The following is a 17,500-nucleotide window of genomic DNA, read 5'->3' as shown; positions in this document are numbered from 1 at the left end:
AGGCGGAGTTGTTTACTCTCCAACGCAAGCCGTAGCTCGTGACCCCGAACGTTCTAAACCCTAAACCCTAAACCCTAAACCCTGAGCTCTAAACCCTAAACCCTAAACCCTCGGGTCCACACCGTGAAGCCCTACCCTCTGCCGCAAACAGTAGCCCATAACCCCAAACGATCTAAACCCTAAACCCTAAACCCTAAACCCTAAACCCTAAACCCTAAACTCTACGCAGTAATCCTGGAACCCCTACCTTAGCCGCTAAATAAACACTAAACCCTAAACCCTAAACCCTAAACCCTAAACCCTAAACCCTAAACCCTAAACCCTCGAGTGTGTACTTTATCCCGCAGCTCCGAGACACTGAGTTGGCGATAGCAGAGGACGGGGTGTACGACCAGCACATTGGCAACTACCGGCGGAGAACAGGCGTTGCTGCTGCTGCTGCTGCTGCTGCTGCAGCAGCAGCAGCAGCAGCAGGCGCAGCAGCAGCAGGCAAACCAGCAGCAGCAGCAAGTGCTGCAGCAGAAGTCGTTTCCTCCTGCATCGGGGGCCCAGTGCTGCTGGCAGCAGATGTGGGGCTTACAATTCTTAAGGCCCTTGCGAGGGGAGGGTTTAGCTGCGCAGTCAAACTCAGAGACGTCCTCGACGACGTGAGCTGCTGCTGCTGCTGCTGCTGCTGCTGCTGCTGCTGCTGCTGCTGCTGCTGCTGCTGTTGCTGAAGCAGCAGCAGCCTGGGGTCTTACGCAGCTGCAGCAGAGCAAATAGTTAAGTCGAGTTTAGAGGAGATTGAAAGGTCTAATTGCGCACTTTGGATCTCTTTTTTCTGCTGCTGCTGCTGCTGCTGCTGCTGCTGCTTCTGCTGCTGCTGCTGCTGCTGCTGCTGCAGACTGGCAGGGCAGTGCCTCTAGAAAAAGACCCAGTGAGAGCCGCAAAAGCCAAAGTCAAAATTCCGGCAACTTTCACAATAGATGACAGTGAGATCCTAAACCCTAAACCCTAAACCCTAGACCCTAAACCCTAAAGGTTCTTCTTGCTAGGCGCCGAACCCGTAGCCCCCAAACCCTAAACCCTAAACTTCAAACCCGGAGCCGTGAATTCTAGCCTCCAAACCCTAAACCCTAAACCCTAAACCCTAAACCCTAAACCCTAAGATTGCGGGAGGTGTTTGCAGGCGTGCTGGAGCTGCGTTATCCGAAAGACTTTATAAGTTTTGATGAAAATGGAAGAATTAAAATAAATAAAATTAAAGATCCTGCTGCGTCCGAGAAAGCCACTATTGAACAGTCTCTCGATCGCGTCGCGGTAAAGCCCCTCAGGGTTTAGGGTTTAGGGTTTAGGGTTTAGGGTTTAGGGTTTGGGGTTTAGGGTTTGCGGTTTTGCATCGTTCTTGCGTTTGAACAGCCGTTTCGGGTTTAGGGTTTAGGGTTTAGGGTTTGAAGGGGGCTCCGTTTCCAGTATCTGCATGCATGCATGCATGCATGCACCAATGCATGCACCAATGCATGCATGCATGCATGCATGCACCAATGCATGCACCAATGCATGCATGCATGCATGCATGCATGCGTTTGGGGCTTTTTAGGTGAGGGCGTCTAAGGGTCCCGACACAATTGTTTTGGCTTTGCCGCTAAAAACGTAAGTTTAATTATTTATTTAAAATTAAAATTTGAATTAAATTAATTAAGTTGCCGTTTAAAAAGGCAACTTGGCCCAAATCTAATAATAGATTATTATATTTAATCAAAATAAAAATAAAATAATTAAATAAAATGAATATAGTTTTATTATTTGTTTTTCTAATAAGTAAACAAATCCATTAATTATACCTTTCGAAATACGCATGCAAGTTGAAGTAAAAAAGGAAAAATAAATTCCGAACTTGGAAATAATTTTATTTTTAAAATTTGATTTTATTACTTTTAATGTGCAAGTTCTAAATGAATTTCAAATAAAAGTTTTATTATTTTTAAACGTTTAATAAGTTTTAAATAAAAGACTAATTAATCAACAGAATTGCTTTTAGATCTTTTGAATTTTTTATTTTTTGTTTTCTTTTCCTGTGTAGACAACGCATTGCACTGGGGGACCACCAGCAGCACCAGCAGCAGCTGCTGCTGCTGCACCAGCAGCAGCAGCTGCAGCAGCAGCAGCAGCAGCTAATCCGCTTCGACGTGGACCCCGCAGTTGGCCGCGATGTTGCGCTGCATCACTGTTTTGCTTTTCAAGCAGTTAGGCGGGTAAGACTTTTAATTTGATTGCTTCTTTCTTTTCATTTATTTCTTTTCGCGCGCTGCTGCTGCTGCAGCAGCAGCAGCAGCTGCTGCTGCTTCGGTTTTTAGGACCTAATCTGCGCTGCAGCTGCTGCCTCTGACGGTGTTGCTTCTGCTCCCGCTGCTGTTGCTGCCGTTCGTCATGCTTCCGCTGCTGCTGCTGCTGCTGCTGCTGCTGCTGCTGCTGTTGCTGCTGCTGCTGCTGCTGCAGGCTCGACTCGCTCGCTCCACTTTGGACTCATGGTATAACACGGGCAACTTGCAGGCACTGCGGGAGACGGTTCAGAACTTCCTAGAAGGTAAACAGAAAAGACTAGTTAGCTGGCTAGCTAGTTGGCTAGCTAGCTGGCTAGCTAGCTAGGTTAGTTACTTAGCTAGCTGGTTAGCTGGTTAGCCAGCTAGCTGGCTAGCTAGGTAGCTAGCTAATTAGCTTCCTGGTTAGCTGGTTAGCCAGCTAGCTGGTCAGCTAGCTAGCTGGCTGGCCAGCTGGCCAGCTAAATAGTTCAGTACATAGATTAGGGGCTTCGCGAGTTGTCTATGTTGTGGCTAGTTAGCTAGCTAGCTAGCTAGCTAGCCAGCTAGCTAGCCAGATAGCTAGCTGGCTACTAGCCGTCTGACTAACTGTCGAGGTAGCTGTCTGTCCGTTTGTTTATCTATCCGTCTAACCAGCTCGCTAGCTAGCGAAATAGCTAGCTAGCTAGCTAGCCATCTGCCCACGTATATGTCTACCTCTTTTCCCATCCATCCACCTGCTTATCCGTCTTTCTGGCTAGTTAGCTAGCCAGCTAGCTAGCTAGCTCTCCATCTATCTATCCCTTTATAGCTAGCTAGCTAGCTAGCTAGCTCTCCATCCATCTATCCCTTTATAGCTAGCTAGCTAGCTAGCTAGCTAGCTAGGTAGCTAGCTAGCTAGCTAGCTAGGCAGCCAGCGGCGTGGGCGCGGGCGCTGAGAGTGTGTTTGGGGTTGTGGCTAGCTGCTGCAGCGGAGTCGCTGGCGGCGGCGGAGGCGCCGGCTTTGGAAAAAATGGGAACAACTCCTTGGTCGATTTTGAACGCGAGATTTTGAGCGTTTTTTGGGGTGTACGTACACCTGAGCTGCGCGCACTGACACCTCGGGTGTACGTACAGCGCCCAGGTGTACGCGCACCTCGCCGTTTTGTCGCCGGGATCTGCTTCGTTTGACTTTTATTATTTCTATTTCCATTTATTTGCATTCTTGGCGACTTTATTCCCGCTTTTTGCCACAAATTCCGCCAATAACGCCGCCCCGGCGGCGCATGCATGCGTGCATGCACAGCTGGGGTGTATAGGCAGCTCGCTGGGGTGTACAGGCAGCTCGCTGGGGTGTATAGGCAGCTCGCTGGGGTGTATAGGCAGCTCGCTGGCTGCAGGGAGTGCTTTTATTTGCATTTAAACAAAATAAAGACCCAAATGCTTTTAAAAGCTCTTTTATTTGCCAAAATATTTCGTTTTAAGAGAAAGCTAACACTTCAAAGTGCACTTAATTCGCGTGCTAGCCAAAAAGAGGCGCGGACTTCAAGCGCAGCAGCAGCAGCTCAGTTTTGCTGCTGCTGTTGCTGCTGCTGCGGCCGGTGCTGCTGCTGCTGCTGCTGCTGCTGCTGCCTGGACACAGCATCAGTTGCCGCGGCAGCAATGAGGCTCTCTTATATCCCTTTGGTGTGGAAGAGGAAAATAAAATAAAATGAATGAAAAGCAATAACAATAGAGTAATAGAACATTTAAATGCTGAATTGAAACTAAATAATAATTAAAATGCCAAATCAGAAATGAGCGAAATAAACATCGGAATTAAATAAATAAATAATAAATTAAATTAAAAAATTAAATAATTAAATTAAATAATTAAATTAAATAATTTGTTTCGCGTTTGGCGCGCAAATAAACCACATAAAGAAGTTTCCGGGCCCCTTTGCTGCTGCAAGATAAAACAGCCTGAGGTGTACAGACACCGGAGCTGCCTATACACCCGGAGGCCCCTCAGAGCCGAAGCCCCAAAAGAATGAAAAGTCTTCAGCTGCCTTTTAATTACTTTTATTTTCTTTCTTTTTCCCTTTTAATTGCCTTTTATTTAATTTTATTTCTTTTTTCTCCTCCGAAATCCATAAAAGACCATTATAAAGCAGCAGCAACTCTTGGCCAAATCAACTTCTCTAACACAACGCGTCAACCCAGAACTCAAGGCCGACAAAACCCACCAACGAGGGCCCCCAAGGGGCCCCAAGGGGCCCCCAAGGGGCCCCCACGAGGCCCCAAGGGGCCCCCCAGGGGCCCCCACGGGGCCCCCAAAGGGCCCCCAAAGGGCCCTTAAACGATGCCTCAAGGGGACCCCAAGGAGCATTCAGGGGGCCCCCAAGAAGCCTCTTAAAGGGCCCCCAAGGGGCCTCTTATGGGGCCCCCAAGAATCCCCTGACAGCCGCCTAATGGGGCCCCCAATGGGCCCCCAAGAGGCCCCCAAGGGGCCCCCAAGAGGCCCCCAAGGGGCCCCCAAGGGGCCCCCAAGGGGTCTTTAAGAGGCTCTTTGGGGGCCCCATAGAAGCCACGATGAAGTAAAAAGACAAAGACAAGAAAAGCAGAAGCAAAGGGCGGTAGGAGATACAAACGCAGCAGCAGCTGCTGCTGCAGCAGAAGCTGCAGCAGCAGCGCTAACTGCAGCAGCAGCAGCAGCTGCAGCAGCAGCTGCAGCGGAGGCGCGAAATGCACCAGCAGCTACAGTAGCAGCTGCAGCAGCGCCAACTGCAGCCGCAGCTGCAGCAACTGCAGCACTAACTGCAGCAGCAGCAGCAGCAGCTAGACGTCATCAACTGCAGCACTAACTGCAGCAGCAGCAGCAGCAGCAGCTAGACGTCATCATCGAAATCAGAAGAGTGGCGCTCGTCCAGCCTCAGCAAATCGAAGCGGCCAAACTCCGTGTCTCTCTGCACATCAAAAGCCCCACGCATGCAAAAGAAAGCCCCAAAATGCATGCATGCGTGCATGCATGCATGCATGCATGCATGCGAAGAGAAAGCCCCAAACGTGAATGCATGCATGCATACAAATGTACACATATAATACCTTTAGATCGCAAGCATGCATGCAGAGAGGAAGCCCCCAAAATGAATGTATGCATGCAGACAGAATGCCCTGGGATGCATGCATGCATGGGTTGTGCCTATTTTGGGGCTTTGCTGCTGACCTGAGGGCGTTTTCGGGGGCCCCTCCTTCTTCTTAAAATGAGTCGAGAAATCAGCCAAAGAGAGCCAATGCCCAAAAACGAAAAAATAAATAACCACCAAAGACCAGCAGACTCGTTCCTGCAGCAGCAGCAGCAGCAGCAGCAGCAGCAGCAGCAGCAGCAGCGTTATGCGTCGACGCAGCAGCAGCAGCAGCAGCGGAAGCGGCATTGTTGTGTGTCGACGCCGCAGCAGCAACAAAGATGAAACCGCAGCACGTGCTGCAGCAGCAGCAGCAACAGCAGCAGCAGCAGCAGCAGCAACAGCAGCAGCAGCAGCAGCAGCAGCAGCAGCAGCAGCAGCAATGCACCTCAGCTTGGGCTGACGCCTCTGCGCCGCAGAGAGAGCAGCAGCGCTGGAGCAGATACAGACGCAGCAGCAAGTGCAGCAGCAGCAGCAGCAGCGGCAGCAAATGCAGCAGCAGCAGCAAGGATTTGCTGCTGCTGCACCAAGGATTGGAAAGAATACTAACCTATAAGGGTCAATGACAACATCCCTTTCGGGTTTAACGAATCCCACGGTGTCAATTTGCTGCAGCTGCTGCTGCTGCTGCAGGTGCTGCTGCTGCTGCTGCTGCAGCTCGTGCTGCTGCTGCGTGAGCGGCAGCGGGGGGGGCAGGGGCCCCCCTTTCCAGGGTGTGGGTCTCTGTCCCTGAGCAGCATCTTCCTCGAACAGCAGCAGCAGCTGCTGCTGCTGCAGCAGCTGCTGCTGCTGCAGCAGCTGCTGCTGCTGCTGCTGCTGCTGCTGCTGCTGCTGGCGGCTGAGCCACTCGAAAGAAAAGGGAACCCCGTTTGCTGCCTTCATGTCAATCTGCAGAGTTGCTGCTGCTCCTAAAGCCCCCAAAGCAGCAGCAGGAAAATAAAATGACCAAACTAATCCTCCTTCTGCTGCTGCTTCTTCGTTGCTGTCCAGCTTCACTTGGGCCGCCGGGTGTACGTACACCCCAGAAGCCCCCAGCAGCCGCAACGCCCCTTTTGCTGCTAAAGAGCCTTCTTCCATTGCGGGCGGCTCAGACAGCCGCAGCAGCAGCTGCAGCAGCAGCAGCAGCAGCAGCAGCGCAGCAGCAGCAGCAGCGCAGCAGCAGCAGCAGCAGCAGGACAGTGAAACGGGTTCAAATTGCTTTAAACCGTTTTAAATGAATTTTAACTGATTTGAATTGATTTAAATCCATTTAAATGAATTCAAATCAATTTAATTAATTAATTCAATCAATTTAATTTATTTAATTTATTTAATTTAATTAATTTAATTAATTTAATTAATTTAATTTATTTAATTACCAACAAGTCCTGTCCCTTCTTGATCGGCACACTGGGGTCCGGGTGTATAGCCACCACAGAAGGCTGCATGCAAAAGTCGAAAAGTGGAAATTTAAATTTTAAATATTTTTTGAACAAAAAAGATTTAAATTATTAATTTAATATAAATATAAATACAAATATAAATATAAATATAAATATACATATAAACATAAATATAAATATAAATATGAATATGAATATGAATACAAATACAAATGTAAATAAATTAAACAAAAAGCTTTTTTAGTGATTTAAAAGAAATAAATTTTAAAATTTATAGTTGCGACTTTTGCAGATTTCGTTCTTTTCCATTTCGCGAAAAACATTTCATAAAATGAAATAAACTAAATAAGCAAAAACTAGCAGGATGGAGAAAATTCAATAAATAAATTAATTAATTAGTTCAGTAATTAATTAAATTAATTAATTAATTTAATCAATTAACCAATTAATTAATTAATTAATTAATTAATTAAATGATTAAAATAAGCGCAGGAGGCGGGGGGGGTTGTCTGGGGTGTATGTACACCTGAAAGCCCTTGCTTTCCAAAGAATGGACATGAAAAAAGAATTGAAAAGGAAAACACTTTTCTTCTTTGTGCAAAAACTCCGCAGCAAAGTGGTCGTCTGCAATCCGCAGCACGAAACGCCCTCTGCAGCAGCAGCAGGAGAAGCAGCAGCAGCAGCAGCTGCAGCAAGAGCAGCAGCAGCAGCAGCAGCACGACAATGCCCAGCAAAAGTCCATTCCTTGTCATTTTTCTGCTCTTTTAGATTTATGCTTTCATCTAATTATAAAAGTAAATAAAATTAATAAAACAAATGAAGCAAATTAAACTTAGGGGTCCACATTAATTAATTAGTATAATTAATTAATTAATCAATTAATTAACTAATCAATTTAATTAATTAATTAAAAATAAAAATAAATAAAATCAATGGAACAAATTAAACTTACGGGTCCGCATTAATTAATTAATCTAATAAATACATTAATTAATTAACTAATCCAAGTAATTAATTAATTAATTAATCTCATTAATTAATTAACTAATTAATCTAATTAATTAATTAATTAATTTGAGAAAAATAAATAAAATAATAAGACAAATTAAACTTACGGGTCCGCATTAATTAATTAATCTAATTAACTAACTAACTAATTAACTAACTAATTAATCTCATTAATTAATTAATCTAATTAATTAATTAATTAATCTAATTAATTAATTAATTAGAAATAAATAAATAAATAAAATAAGTAAAATAATTAAACTTACGGGTCCACATGCGTGGCCAGCCACTGGCGGACATTAACTGGATGATTTCCCGCATGCAAAAAGTCCAACTCCGCCGTAGCCACTGTTTGGGGCTGTTTCTGAATTAACAAATAATAATAAATAAATAAATAAATAAATAAATAAATAAATAAATAAATAAATAAATAAATAAATAAATTAGATTAAATAAATAATTAATTAATTAAAGGAAAGAAACAATAAATAAAAATAAATAAATAATTAAATTGATGAATTAATTAGTTAAAGGAAAGAATAAATAGATAAATAGATAAATAAATGGATAAATAAATCAACAAATAAATAAATAAATAAATAAATAAATAGGTTTATTGGTTAATTATTTAATTAGTTAATTGGTTAATCAAAAGTAATAATTAAAGAAGTAGATAAATTGGTTAGTTGGTTAATTGGTTGGTAATTGATTCATTTATTAATTGTTTAATTTATTAATTCATTTATCAATTGTTTAATTGATAATTAATTAATTCTCCACCAATCACCATTACTTTATTCATTTTATTTATTCTATTTATTATTTTATTTTATTTTATTTTATTTTATTTTATTTTATTTTATTTATTTTATTTTATTTTATTTTTTACTTACTGCGTCTCCTGTGACTAAGTCCATTTCCACATGAGAGCCCAAAAAGTTATATCCGACTTCGGCCAAAACGAACGAGGGCTGCGCGCACACAGCTAGGGTTTAGGGTTTAGGGTTTAGGGTTTAGGGTTTAGGGTTTAGGGTTTGGGGGGTTTTTGTGGGCCCCTGGAGTCGCTTTTTGCTGCACAAAAGGCACACCTTTGATGAAGTCCAGAGGAAATAATTTAAATCAATTAATTGACAAATTTTCCATCTTTTAATTATTATTTTTTTTCTTTTTTTAATTTCTAATCACCTCAGAAACTTCAAATTCAATTGTTTTCAAAAAACCCTCTTGGCTCTGCACCATCGGCTGCAGGGGCGACACCACCTGCTGGGGGCCCCCTGCATTTGAAAGTGCTGCTGCTGCTGCAACAACAGCAGGTTTGAAGAAGTCTGCAACAGAGACGGCTGGGGCGTTGAAGGCGCTGCAGTCTGTCATCTGAAAATAAAAAAAAGAAAAAGATTAAAAGATTTAAGAAGGGAAATAGATGGAGAAAAGAGTTTGGAAGAAAGAAAATGGTTTAAAGGAAAAGAAATGGGATTTGTAGAGACAAGAGGGAGAGAAAAGGGTTTTAAAGAGAAAAAAAGAAGAAAAAAGGGTTTAAAAGAAACAAAAAAAGGGAAAAAGGGTTTAAAAGAGATAAAGAGAAATAAAAGAAAACAAAAAGATCAAAAGAACCCAAAAGAGACAAAAAGACAAAAAGAAAAACGCAAAAGGGGGAAAGGGAAAGAAAAGGAGTTGCAGCTTTTCTGAGGTGTACGTACACCCGAAAGAAAACGCACCTGGTCGAGTTCTCCGTAAGGAATGGATTGAATAAATAAATCAAAAAGAAGACAACTTTCTCCGTCTCCAGAAAGCACCAGGTGAAACGCAGCGTCGTCCGCTGAAACAAACCCCAAACCCTAAACCCTAAACCCTAAACCCTAAACCCTAAATCCGAAGGAGGCCGTAGGCGCTGCAGCTGAACACCTCCAGCAATAAAACCCCAAACCCTGAACCCTAAACCCTCAGCGCTAAACCCTAATCCCTAGAGGTGCCCCAGTGTATCTCCTGTCCACTCAATGATCCCACAAGCCCTAAACCCTAAACCCTAAACCCTAAACCCTAAACCCTAAACCCTAAACCCTAAACCCTACGTGATGGCCTCAGCCTGTAGATGCGCTCCCGGTGTCCTCCTCCCACCGTCCAGTCGTGAAGAGCTTCTACATTTTGGGCTGCGCCATCTTGCAGCTGCAGCAGCCCCACAAACAAGCTTTTAGGGTTTAGGGTTTAGGGTTTAGGGTTTGGGGTTTAGTGGGGTTTTAGGGTTTAGGGACCTACCGCCATGCCGATGCTGCGAGTCTGGTCCTCAACGAAGGTGCCGACTTTGATCAGCAAGTCCTTGCCTGCAAGTAACCCTAGACTCAAAGGGCTTAGGGTTTAGGGTTTAGGGTTTAGGGTTTAGGGTTTGGTGCTGAGGGTCTGGCACAGCAGCAGCAGCAGCAGCTGCTGCTGCTCGAGGGTTTTGAACAGCCAAGCCCTGAAGGCTCTCCCCCGCGGCCCTCCAGCCCACGGCCACGCCTAGAGCCCACAACCAAGGGTTTAGGGTTTAGGGTTTAGGGTTTAGGGTTTAGGGTTTAGGGTTTACCGTGGGTCTTGATGGCTATGCGGTGGTTTGCTGCGTTGCCGCTGTGCAGAACGGCTTTGGTTCGAATCACAGCGCGGCCGTCGCTGTCTAGAGGCCCCCCTAATAAATAATAAATAAATAAATAAATAAATAAGTCAATAAATAAATAAATAAATAAATAAATAAATAAATGAAATTAAAAATAAATAAATAAATAACAAATGGAGTATAGTGAGTGCTTCGAGCACTCGGGGGGAAAGGTCCACGCAGCAGGCATTCGCAGTGAAACAGCAGCAGCAGCCGCAGCAGCAGCAGCAGAAGCAGCAGCAGCAGCAGCAGCAGCAGCAGCAGCAGCAACAGCAGCGGCAGCAGCAGCAACAGCAAAAGCTGCGAACGAGCAGCAGCACCAGCGAAGCGCCAGCACCATCGAAGCATCAGCAGCAGCAGCACGCATAAAACACCAGCTGCAGCACCCCCGAAACACCAGCAACAGCAGCAGCAACAGCAGCAGCAGCAGCAGCAGCAGCAGCAGCAGCAGCAGCAGGACCTAGGGAGCTGCTGCCGCCGTTGGCGCTGTTGAGGTCTGCGGGCAGCGGGAGAGCCCCGAAAGCAGAACATTCTTCCAAAATGTTTTCGGGCTTTCTTTTGCTGCTCAAAGAGTAAACTGCCAAGTGCAGCGAGAAGTACAAACACTCCGACGCCTGCAGCAGCAGCAGCAGCAGCAGCAGCAGCAGCAGCAGCAGCAGCAGCGGCAGCAGCAGCAGCGGTGGGTTTCCCTGTAGGGTAGCACTTGCATTTGGCTTCTGCTTTTGCAAAGCAACTTCAAGTATTCTATTTCGGCAGCTAGCCAACGCGGCGGCTAGCTAGCTGCCTTTTTAGCTATATAGGAGCTAGCTAGCCAGCTAGCCATCACTATGCGCAGCTAGCTAGCTAGCTGGCTAGCATTTTTTAGCCAGCTAGCTAGCTAGCTGGCTACAAAATAGCTAGCTAGCTAGCTAGCTAGCTGGCTAGCTAGCTAGCTAGCTAGCTATTATCTGGAGGCTGACCTGGGCCTGCTCAAGGAGTGCCTTCCTATCATGCTGCTGCATGAGGTGCAGCTGCTCCTGCTGCTCCTGCTGCTGCTGCTGCTGCTGCTGCTGCGCTGCAGCAGCAGCAGCAGCAGCAGCAGTCTCCACAGAAACCTTGAGGGAATGTTCTCCAGCATCCAGCAGCAACTTCAAAGCATTTTGGGGCCCCCGCTGCTCCCCCAGCCAAAGGCCTTCCGCCACTTCTATGCCCACGCTGAAACGCATGCATGCAAAGCCCCAAACGCCTTGCATGCATGCATGCATGCATGCATGCGCGCATGCATGCACGCATGCATGCGTGCATGCAAAGGCCCAGCTGTCCTGCATGCATGCATGCATGCGTGCATGCATGCATGCATCCGCTAGTGCATGCAATGCCCCAAAAGCAAGAAAGCAGCAGAAGAATGCAGGAGCCCGCTTGCAGATTCCGTTGCAGCTAGCTGCAGGCGGAATGTATGGCTAGCTAGCGAATAGCTAGCTAGCCAACCAGCTAGCCAACCAGCTAGCCAGCTAGCTAGCCAGCTAGCTAACCAGCTAATTGGCTAAGAGGCCAGCCAGCCACCCAGCTAGCTAGCTAGCCAGCCACCTAGCTAGCTAGCTAACCGTCCGTCTAGCTAGCTAGCTAGCCAATCAGCTAGCCAGCTATCTAGCTAGGCAGCTACCCAGCTAGCCAGCTAGCTAGCTAGCTAGCTAGCTAGCTAGCTAGCTAGCTAGCTAGCAAACGGCCTTTGACTGCTCTTTGAAATCTGGCGGAGCGCGGAAGCAAACTGAACTTCTTTTGGATCAAAAAATGCATTAAAATGCAGAAGTGAACTTAAATATAATTAAAATTTGAATTAAAAATGAATTTAAATTAAAATTAATTTAAATTAAAATGAATTTAAATTAAAATGAATTTAATTTAAAACTCACCGGACGAAATCCACAACAAAGTTGGACCCGACCTCCGCATACACCACAGAGGGGGAGGAGAGGCGCAGCGGCAGCGACAGCAACTCGCCCTGCATGCAGCAGCAAAAGGAAGAAATAAAAAAGCAAAAAAATGTTTTAATTAATTTAATTGAATTCCATTTGATTAGTTCTTGGTTTCCGCCGTCTTCTGGTGTATAGACAGCCGAAAAAAGCGCGAAAAACCACCCAAAATACCCCAAAACCCACACCCCAAACCCTAAACCCTAAACCCTAAACCCTAAACCCTAAACCCTAAACCCTAATTACCGTCTCCTTAATGGCCCCAAACTCCACTCCAAACACGAGTTGTTCGCTCTCAAACTCTTCAGGAATTGGAGATGGCAAAGAGACAACTGGCAGCGTTGCGCTGCATGCGGGGGCCCCCCGGGGGGCCCCCAGGGGGGCCCCTAGGGGCCCCCCAGGGGCCCCCCCATAGGGGGCCCCCCGGGGGCCCCTCAGGGAGTCCCTAAGGGCGTCGATGGACATTATGGCTGAATTGCATGCGCATGCAAGGAATGCATGCATTGGATTTGGGGACTTGAGCAGGTTTTGGGGCTTTTCTCGAATAAAAAGGGTTTAGGGTTTAGGGTTTAGGGTTTAGGGTTTAGGGTTTAGGGTTTAGGCACCTATTGTGGTCAAGAAGGGCTCAGAACCCTCGAAGGCCAGGCTGTAGGCGCCTGGCTGCAGCAGCGCGAAGAGGTTGTTATTTGCTGCTTCAGCAACAGGCACCAGCTCCTTCCCGCTGCTGCTGCTGCTGCTGCTGCTGCTGCTGCTGCTGCTGCTGCTGCTGCTGGGGAAGATCTGAATTTTCAGCTGCCCGTCAGAGGCCAAGGCGGGTTCTGCTGCAACCCGAAGGACAGTGGGTTTGCTGACGTGCAGGCTGGACCTCACCACCGCCTGCTGCTGCTGCTGCTGCAGCTGCTGCTGCTGCTGCTGCTGCTGCTGCTGCTGCTGCTGCTGCTGGTCGGGGTCTTTGTGGAAGCCAAAGACAGAAGTCGCGTAGATCGGCACGTCAGGGTTCGCCAGCCACCCCCTGCAGCCCCACAGCGCCGCATGCAGCCCCAAAACGCATGCATGCATGCATGCATGCACATACGCATGCATGCATGCATGCATGCATGCATGCATGCATGCGTTCCAAGCCCAAGCCGGAGAAGTCCCAAACACTTCGCGCCCGCCACCGCATGCCTCAGCCCCCAAACCCCACACATGCATGCATGCGTTTTGGGGCTTTGCGGCGCACCTGGAGTTGAAAGAACGCGGCAAAGGCTCGACAGGCAAAAGGTCTGGGACTTCGAGGAGTTCGGCTCGAACGGCGTTGAGGAGTGCGGAGTTGTTTTCCCCCAGCTGCACCCTAAACCCTAAACCCTAAACCCTAAACCCTAAACCCTAAACCCTAAACCCTAAACCCTAAACCCTAATTCTAAAGGCTTGGAGAAGAGTGGCAAAGGGAAACTGCCACCCACTTCCGCGTTTATTGTCGCGTGCGCACACAGCCTCTCCGTCTCTGGCTGAGCCTGCAGCAAACCCCAAACCCTAAACCCTAAACCCTAAACCCTAAACCCTAAACCCTAAACCCTAAGCCCGATGAAGCCAAGGCCCTGAGCTCAAAACTTGCCCTGCTGCTGCAAGCCCCAAAGCCGATTCTCCCCACTTCCTACAAGCCCCAAACCCTAAACCCTAAACCCTAAACCCTAAACCCTAATCGAACCTGGTCATAAATGACAAACTTCAAAATGTAGTCTCCCCCAGGGAGGTCCCGAGAGAGCAGCAAAATTCGGTTTTCGGTATATTCAGAAACAGCCCTGAAAAAGAAAAAATAAAATTTAATTAAATTAAAAATTAAATTAAATTAAAAATTAAATTAAATTGCATTAATAATTAAATTAAATTATATTAAAAATTGAATCAAATTAAATTAAAAATAGAGCGAGAGAAGTAGAAAACAAACATAGAAGAAGAAAGGAAAATTAAAAGAGACAATTAAAAAAGAAATAAAAAAAAGAAGTAAAAAGAAACAAAAACGGTGCACAAAAGAATTTAAAAAAAGATAAAAAGAGAAAACCACTAATCAATTTAATCAAATTAAATTTAATTTAATTAATGCGATTAAATTAATTAAATAAAATTAAATTGATTAAACTGCATTAATTAAATTAAGTCAATCAAATCAAATTACATTAAATCAATTTAATCAAATTAATTAAACAAATCAAATGAAATAAAATTAATTAAATTAAACAAATTAATTAAATAAATAAATTAAATTGAATTAAACAAATTAAATAAATAAATTAAATTGAATTAAACAAATTAAATTAAATAAATAAATTAAATTAAATTAAATTAAATAAATAAATAAATAAATTACACTGGAGCTTTTCGAAGTCCTTCTTCTTCTCTGCGGTGTAGCTCCAGACGCAGCGGCAGCCACGCCGGCTGTAGAGACACCTCAACTCTCAAGCTGCAGCAGCAGCAGCAGCAGCAGCAGCAGCAGCAGCAGCAGCAGCAACAGATGTAGTCGCAGGGGTTTGAAAAGAGGCAGAAGAGGGTTTAAAAGGAGTGAAGAAGGGTTTTGAAACCGCGAAAAAGGGTTTAAAACCGCGAAAAAGGGTTTTGAGGGCGGAAAAGGGTTTGCAAGCCCCCAAACCCTTTTTTGGGGTTTTGCAAACCCCAAAAAAGGGTTTGAAAAGCACTTCACCTGCTGCTGGCTCCCGGAGCAGAAAAAGGAAACTGAGGCTGCAAAGAAGGAGAAATCCAAATGTCATGAGGTCTAGACACCTCAACGCCGTCGGCCCCCAGCTGTCTGTACACCCCAGCGCACCCCACACGCCAGCTGTACAGTTGCTGCTGCTGTTGCTGCTGCTGCTGCTGCAGCAGGGGAGCAGCAGCTGCAGCAGCAGCAGTGGGAGCAGCAACAGCAGCAGCAGTAGGAGTGGCGCCAGCAACAGCAACAGTGGCAACAGCAGCAGTGGCAGCAACAGCAGCACTAACAGCAGCAGCAGCAGCAACAGCAGCAGCAGCAGCAGCAATGACAGCAGCAGCAGCAGCAGCAGCAGCGGACTTCGGCAGAAACATTGAGGCGTCGAAGGTGGTGTTGAAGGCGTTGAGGGCGGCCTGCCGCAGCTGCGGCAGCGAGAGCTGCTGCTGCTGCTGCTGCTGCTGTTGCAGTCCCCTTGCTGCAGCACAGCAGCAGCAAGTTTGCAGCACCGCAAGAGAGCCGTGAGGCTTTATGGGGGCACTCAAGGGTTTAGGGTTTAGGGTTTAGGGTTAAGGGTTTAGGGTTTAGGGTGAAGGGGAAGGCCTCTAGGCTTTACGCTCTACGGCCTACGGCCTCTAGCTTAGGGTTTAGGGTTTAGGGTTTAGGGTTTAGGGTTTAGGGTTTAGGGTTTACCCCAGGGGCAAACGGGAATGAGGGAAAGGGGGGCCACGACGAAGTGGAACGCCTCTAGGCCTACGCTCTACGGCCTACGGCCTCTAGCTTAGGGCTTAGGGTTTAGGGTTTAGGGTTTAGGGTTTAGGGTTTAGGGTTTAGGGTTTAGGGTTTAGGGTTTACCCCAGGGGCAGACGGGAATGAGGGAAAGGGGGGCCACGACGAAGTGGAAGTGAAGGAAAGGACAAGAGGCCGAAGACACCGCAGGAGTTAAAGTGAGTCTTATAACGTACAAACCCGCAGAGTCCGCCTCTGCACGCAAACCCTAAACCCTAAACCCTAAACCCTAAACCCTAAACCCTAAACCCTAGGCAACAGGCAATAGATGCTGGACCCGAGACCCTGGGCCCTAGACCCTAAGCGCTAAGGTGAGTCTTATAACGTACAAACCCGCAGAGTCCGCCTCTGCACGCAAACCCTAAACCCTAAACCCTAAACCCTAAACCCTAAAGCCTGAACCCTAAACCCTAAACCCCAAACCCATTATACCCGGACACCAAGAACCCGCAGCCAAAACCTCTACTCGCAAAACCCTGAATCCAAGACCCCGACCCCCAACCCCCAAGCCCCAAACCCTAAACCCTAAACCCTAAACCCTAAACCCTAAACCCTAAACCCTAACCCATGAAGAGGTCTCCGTAGGCCTCCGCGAGGACTGCCGCGGGCTGGCCCTCGGGGTAAACCACCAAATGGGGAGAAGTGCCGCTGCTGCTGCGGACGGAGAGTTTTAAAAGAGATCTTCTTGGCACTGACAGACGCAGCAAATGGTGTCCTGCAGCAGCAGCAGCAGCAGCAGCAGCAGCAGCAGCAGCAGCAGCGGGGGGGATGCAGCAGCAGCAGCGGGGGGGGGTGCAGCAGCAGCAGAAACGGCAGCAGCAGCGGCGCTCCAAAATGCGTTGCGGCAGCAGCAGCAGCAGCGCGCATTGTCGGCAGCAGCAGCAGCAGCAGCAGCAGAAACAGCAGCAGCAGTAAAGACAGCAGCAGCAGCAGAAACATAATGGCAGAAGCAGCAGCTGCCGCTGCTGCAGCAACAGCAGCAAAAGTTAGAACTGCAACTCCCACAAGCCAAACTCTACAAGCAGCAGACACTTGAGGCCCTAAACCCTAAACCCTCGAGGGTTTAGAGTCGAGGGTTTAGGGTTTAGGGTTTAGGGTTTAGAAGGTACCTGAGGTGGGCACTCCATATTTTGTGTCCAAGACAAACTGAGCATCTTCCGTGACTCTGCGACAAGCAAAACCCTAAACCCTAAACCCTAAACCCTAAACCCTAAACCCTAAACCCTGAATCCTAAACCCTACAGAAGTAAGCAATACAGAAGCAAGCCCCTGGGGCCCGTCGTCAGGTGGGTCTTGAGGGTTTAGGGTTTAGGGTTTAGGGTTTAGGGTTTAGGGTTTGCTTGCTGGATTTGTTTGGGAATGAAGGGCCTTTGCCGCGAGCAAAGCCACTGCTGCGCTGCTGCTGCTGCTGCTGCTGCTGCTGCTGCTTCCCGCTGCTGCAGCCTGGCGTCGATGGCGAGGGCCACGCAGCGCTGCAGCAAATAAAAAAATAAAATTAAAATTGAAAATAATAATTATTTAATTAAATTAATTTAATTCAAAATAAATAATTATCAAATGTAAATCTTCTTTAAAAGAAAAAGAAATAATAGTTGTGAAAATAATTCTTGCACGTACGAGCACGACAGAAGACCTCAACAA

The 17,500-nt window shown here is 46.7% G+C and overlaps 3 protein-coding genes across 3 annotated transcripts in view; 1 reads left to right on the top strand and 2 right to left on the bottom strand.

The window, feature by feature from the left end:
• Window positions 1-3,333, top strand: part of ENH_00013230 (hypothetical protein, conserved) — a gene marked incomplete at both ends in the record, with an annotated part of 6,494 nt that extends 3,161 nt beyond the window's left edge. The window contains 7 exons of the mRNA XM_013579035.1: window positions 348-647; window positions 883-937; window positions 1,169-1,280; window positions 1,585-1,632; window positions 2,063-2,234; window positions 2,479-2,566; window positions 3,251-3,333. Of these exons, the coding sequence (XP_013434489.1) occupies window positions 348-647; window positions 883-937; window positions 1,169-1,280; window positions 1,585-1,632; window positions 2,063-2,234; window positions 2,479-2,566; window positions 3,251-3,333 (858 nt within the window). The remainder of the gene's footprint in view (window positions 1-347; window positions 648-882; window positions 938-1,168; window positions 1,281-1,584; window positions 1,633-2,062; window positions 2,235-2,478; window positions 2,567-3,250) is intronic.
• Window positions 3,334-5,125: 1,792 nt separating this feature from the next.
• ENH_00013220 (hypothetical protein, conserved) lies at window positions 5,126-6,499 on the bottom strand (the record flags this gene model as incomplete). Its single annotated transcript, XM_013579034.1, has 3 exons — window positions 5,126-5,203; window positions 5,464-5,581; window positions 5,973-6,499. The coding sequence occupies 3 exons, from the start codon at window positions 6,497-6,499 to the stop codon at window positions 5,126-5,128; spliced, it is 723 nt and encodes a 240-aa protein (XP_013434488.1).
• A 1,575-nt stretch (window positions 6,500-8,074) lies between these two features.
• ENH_00013210 (hypothetical protein, conserved) overlaps window positions 8,075-17,500 on the bottom strand; it is a gene marked incomplete at both ends in the record, with an annotated part of 20,510 nt that continues 11,084 nt past the window's right edge. The window contains 20 exons of the mRNA XM_013579033.1: window positions 8,075-8,176; window positions 8,706-8,783; window positions 8,998-9,183; window positions 9,528-9,628; window positions 9,882-9,975; window positions 10,066-10,130; window positions 10,373-10,471; window positions 10,899-11,052; window positions 11,398-11,632; window positions 12,331-12,419; window positions 12,637-12,860; window positions 12,996-13,402; window positions 13,613-13,716; window positions 13,836-13,886; window positions 14,081-14,174; window positions 15,194-15,548; window positions 15,926-16,054; window positions 16,193-16,207; window positions 16,425-16,574; window positions 16,969-17,024. Of these exons, the coding sequence (XP_013434487.1) occupies window positions 8,075-8,176; window positions 8,706-8,783; window positions 8,998-9,183; window positions 9,528-9,628; window positions 9,882-9,975; window positions 10,066-10,130; window positions 10,373-10,471; window positions 10,899-11,052; window positions 11,398-11,632; window positions 12,331-12,419; window positions 12,637-12,860; window positions 12,996-13,402; window positions 13,613-13,716; window positions 13,836-13,886; window positions 14,081-14,174; window positions 15,194-15,548; window positions 15,926-16,054; window positions 16,193-16,207; window positions 16,425-16,574; window positions 16,969-17,024 (2,788 nt within the window). The remainder of the gene's footprint in view (window positions 8,177-8,705; window positions 8,784-8,997; window positions 9,184-9,527; window positions 9,629-9,881; window positions 9,976-10,065; window positions 10,131-10,372; window positions 10,472-10,898; window positions 11,053-11,397; window positions 11,633-12,330; window positions 12,420-12,636; window positions 12,861-12,995; window positions 13,403-13,612; window positions 13,717-13,835; window positions 13,887-14,080; window positions 14,175-15,193; window positions 15,549-15,925; window positions 16,055-16,192; window positions 16,208-16,424; window positions 16,575-16,968; window positions 17,025-17,500) is intronic.

This window comes from Eimeria necatrix, genomic scaffold (assembly GCF_000499385.1).
Source record: "Eimeria necatrix Houghton genomic scaffold, Enh_scaff140, whole genome shotgun sequence".
NCBI lineage: Eukaryota > Apicomplexa > Conoidasida > Eucoccidiorida > Eimeriidae > Eimeria > Eimeria necatrix.
The sequence above is the reverse complement of the archived record's forward strand: the minus strand, read 5'-3'. Positions and strand labels throughout refer to the sequence as shown.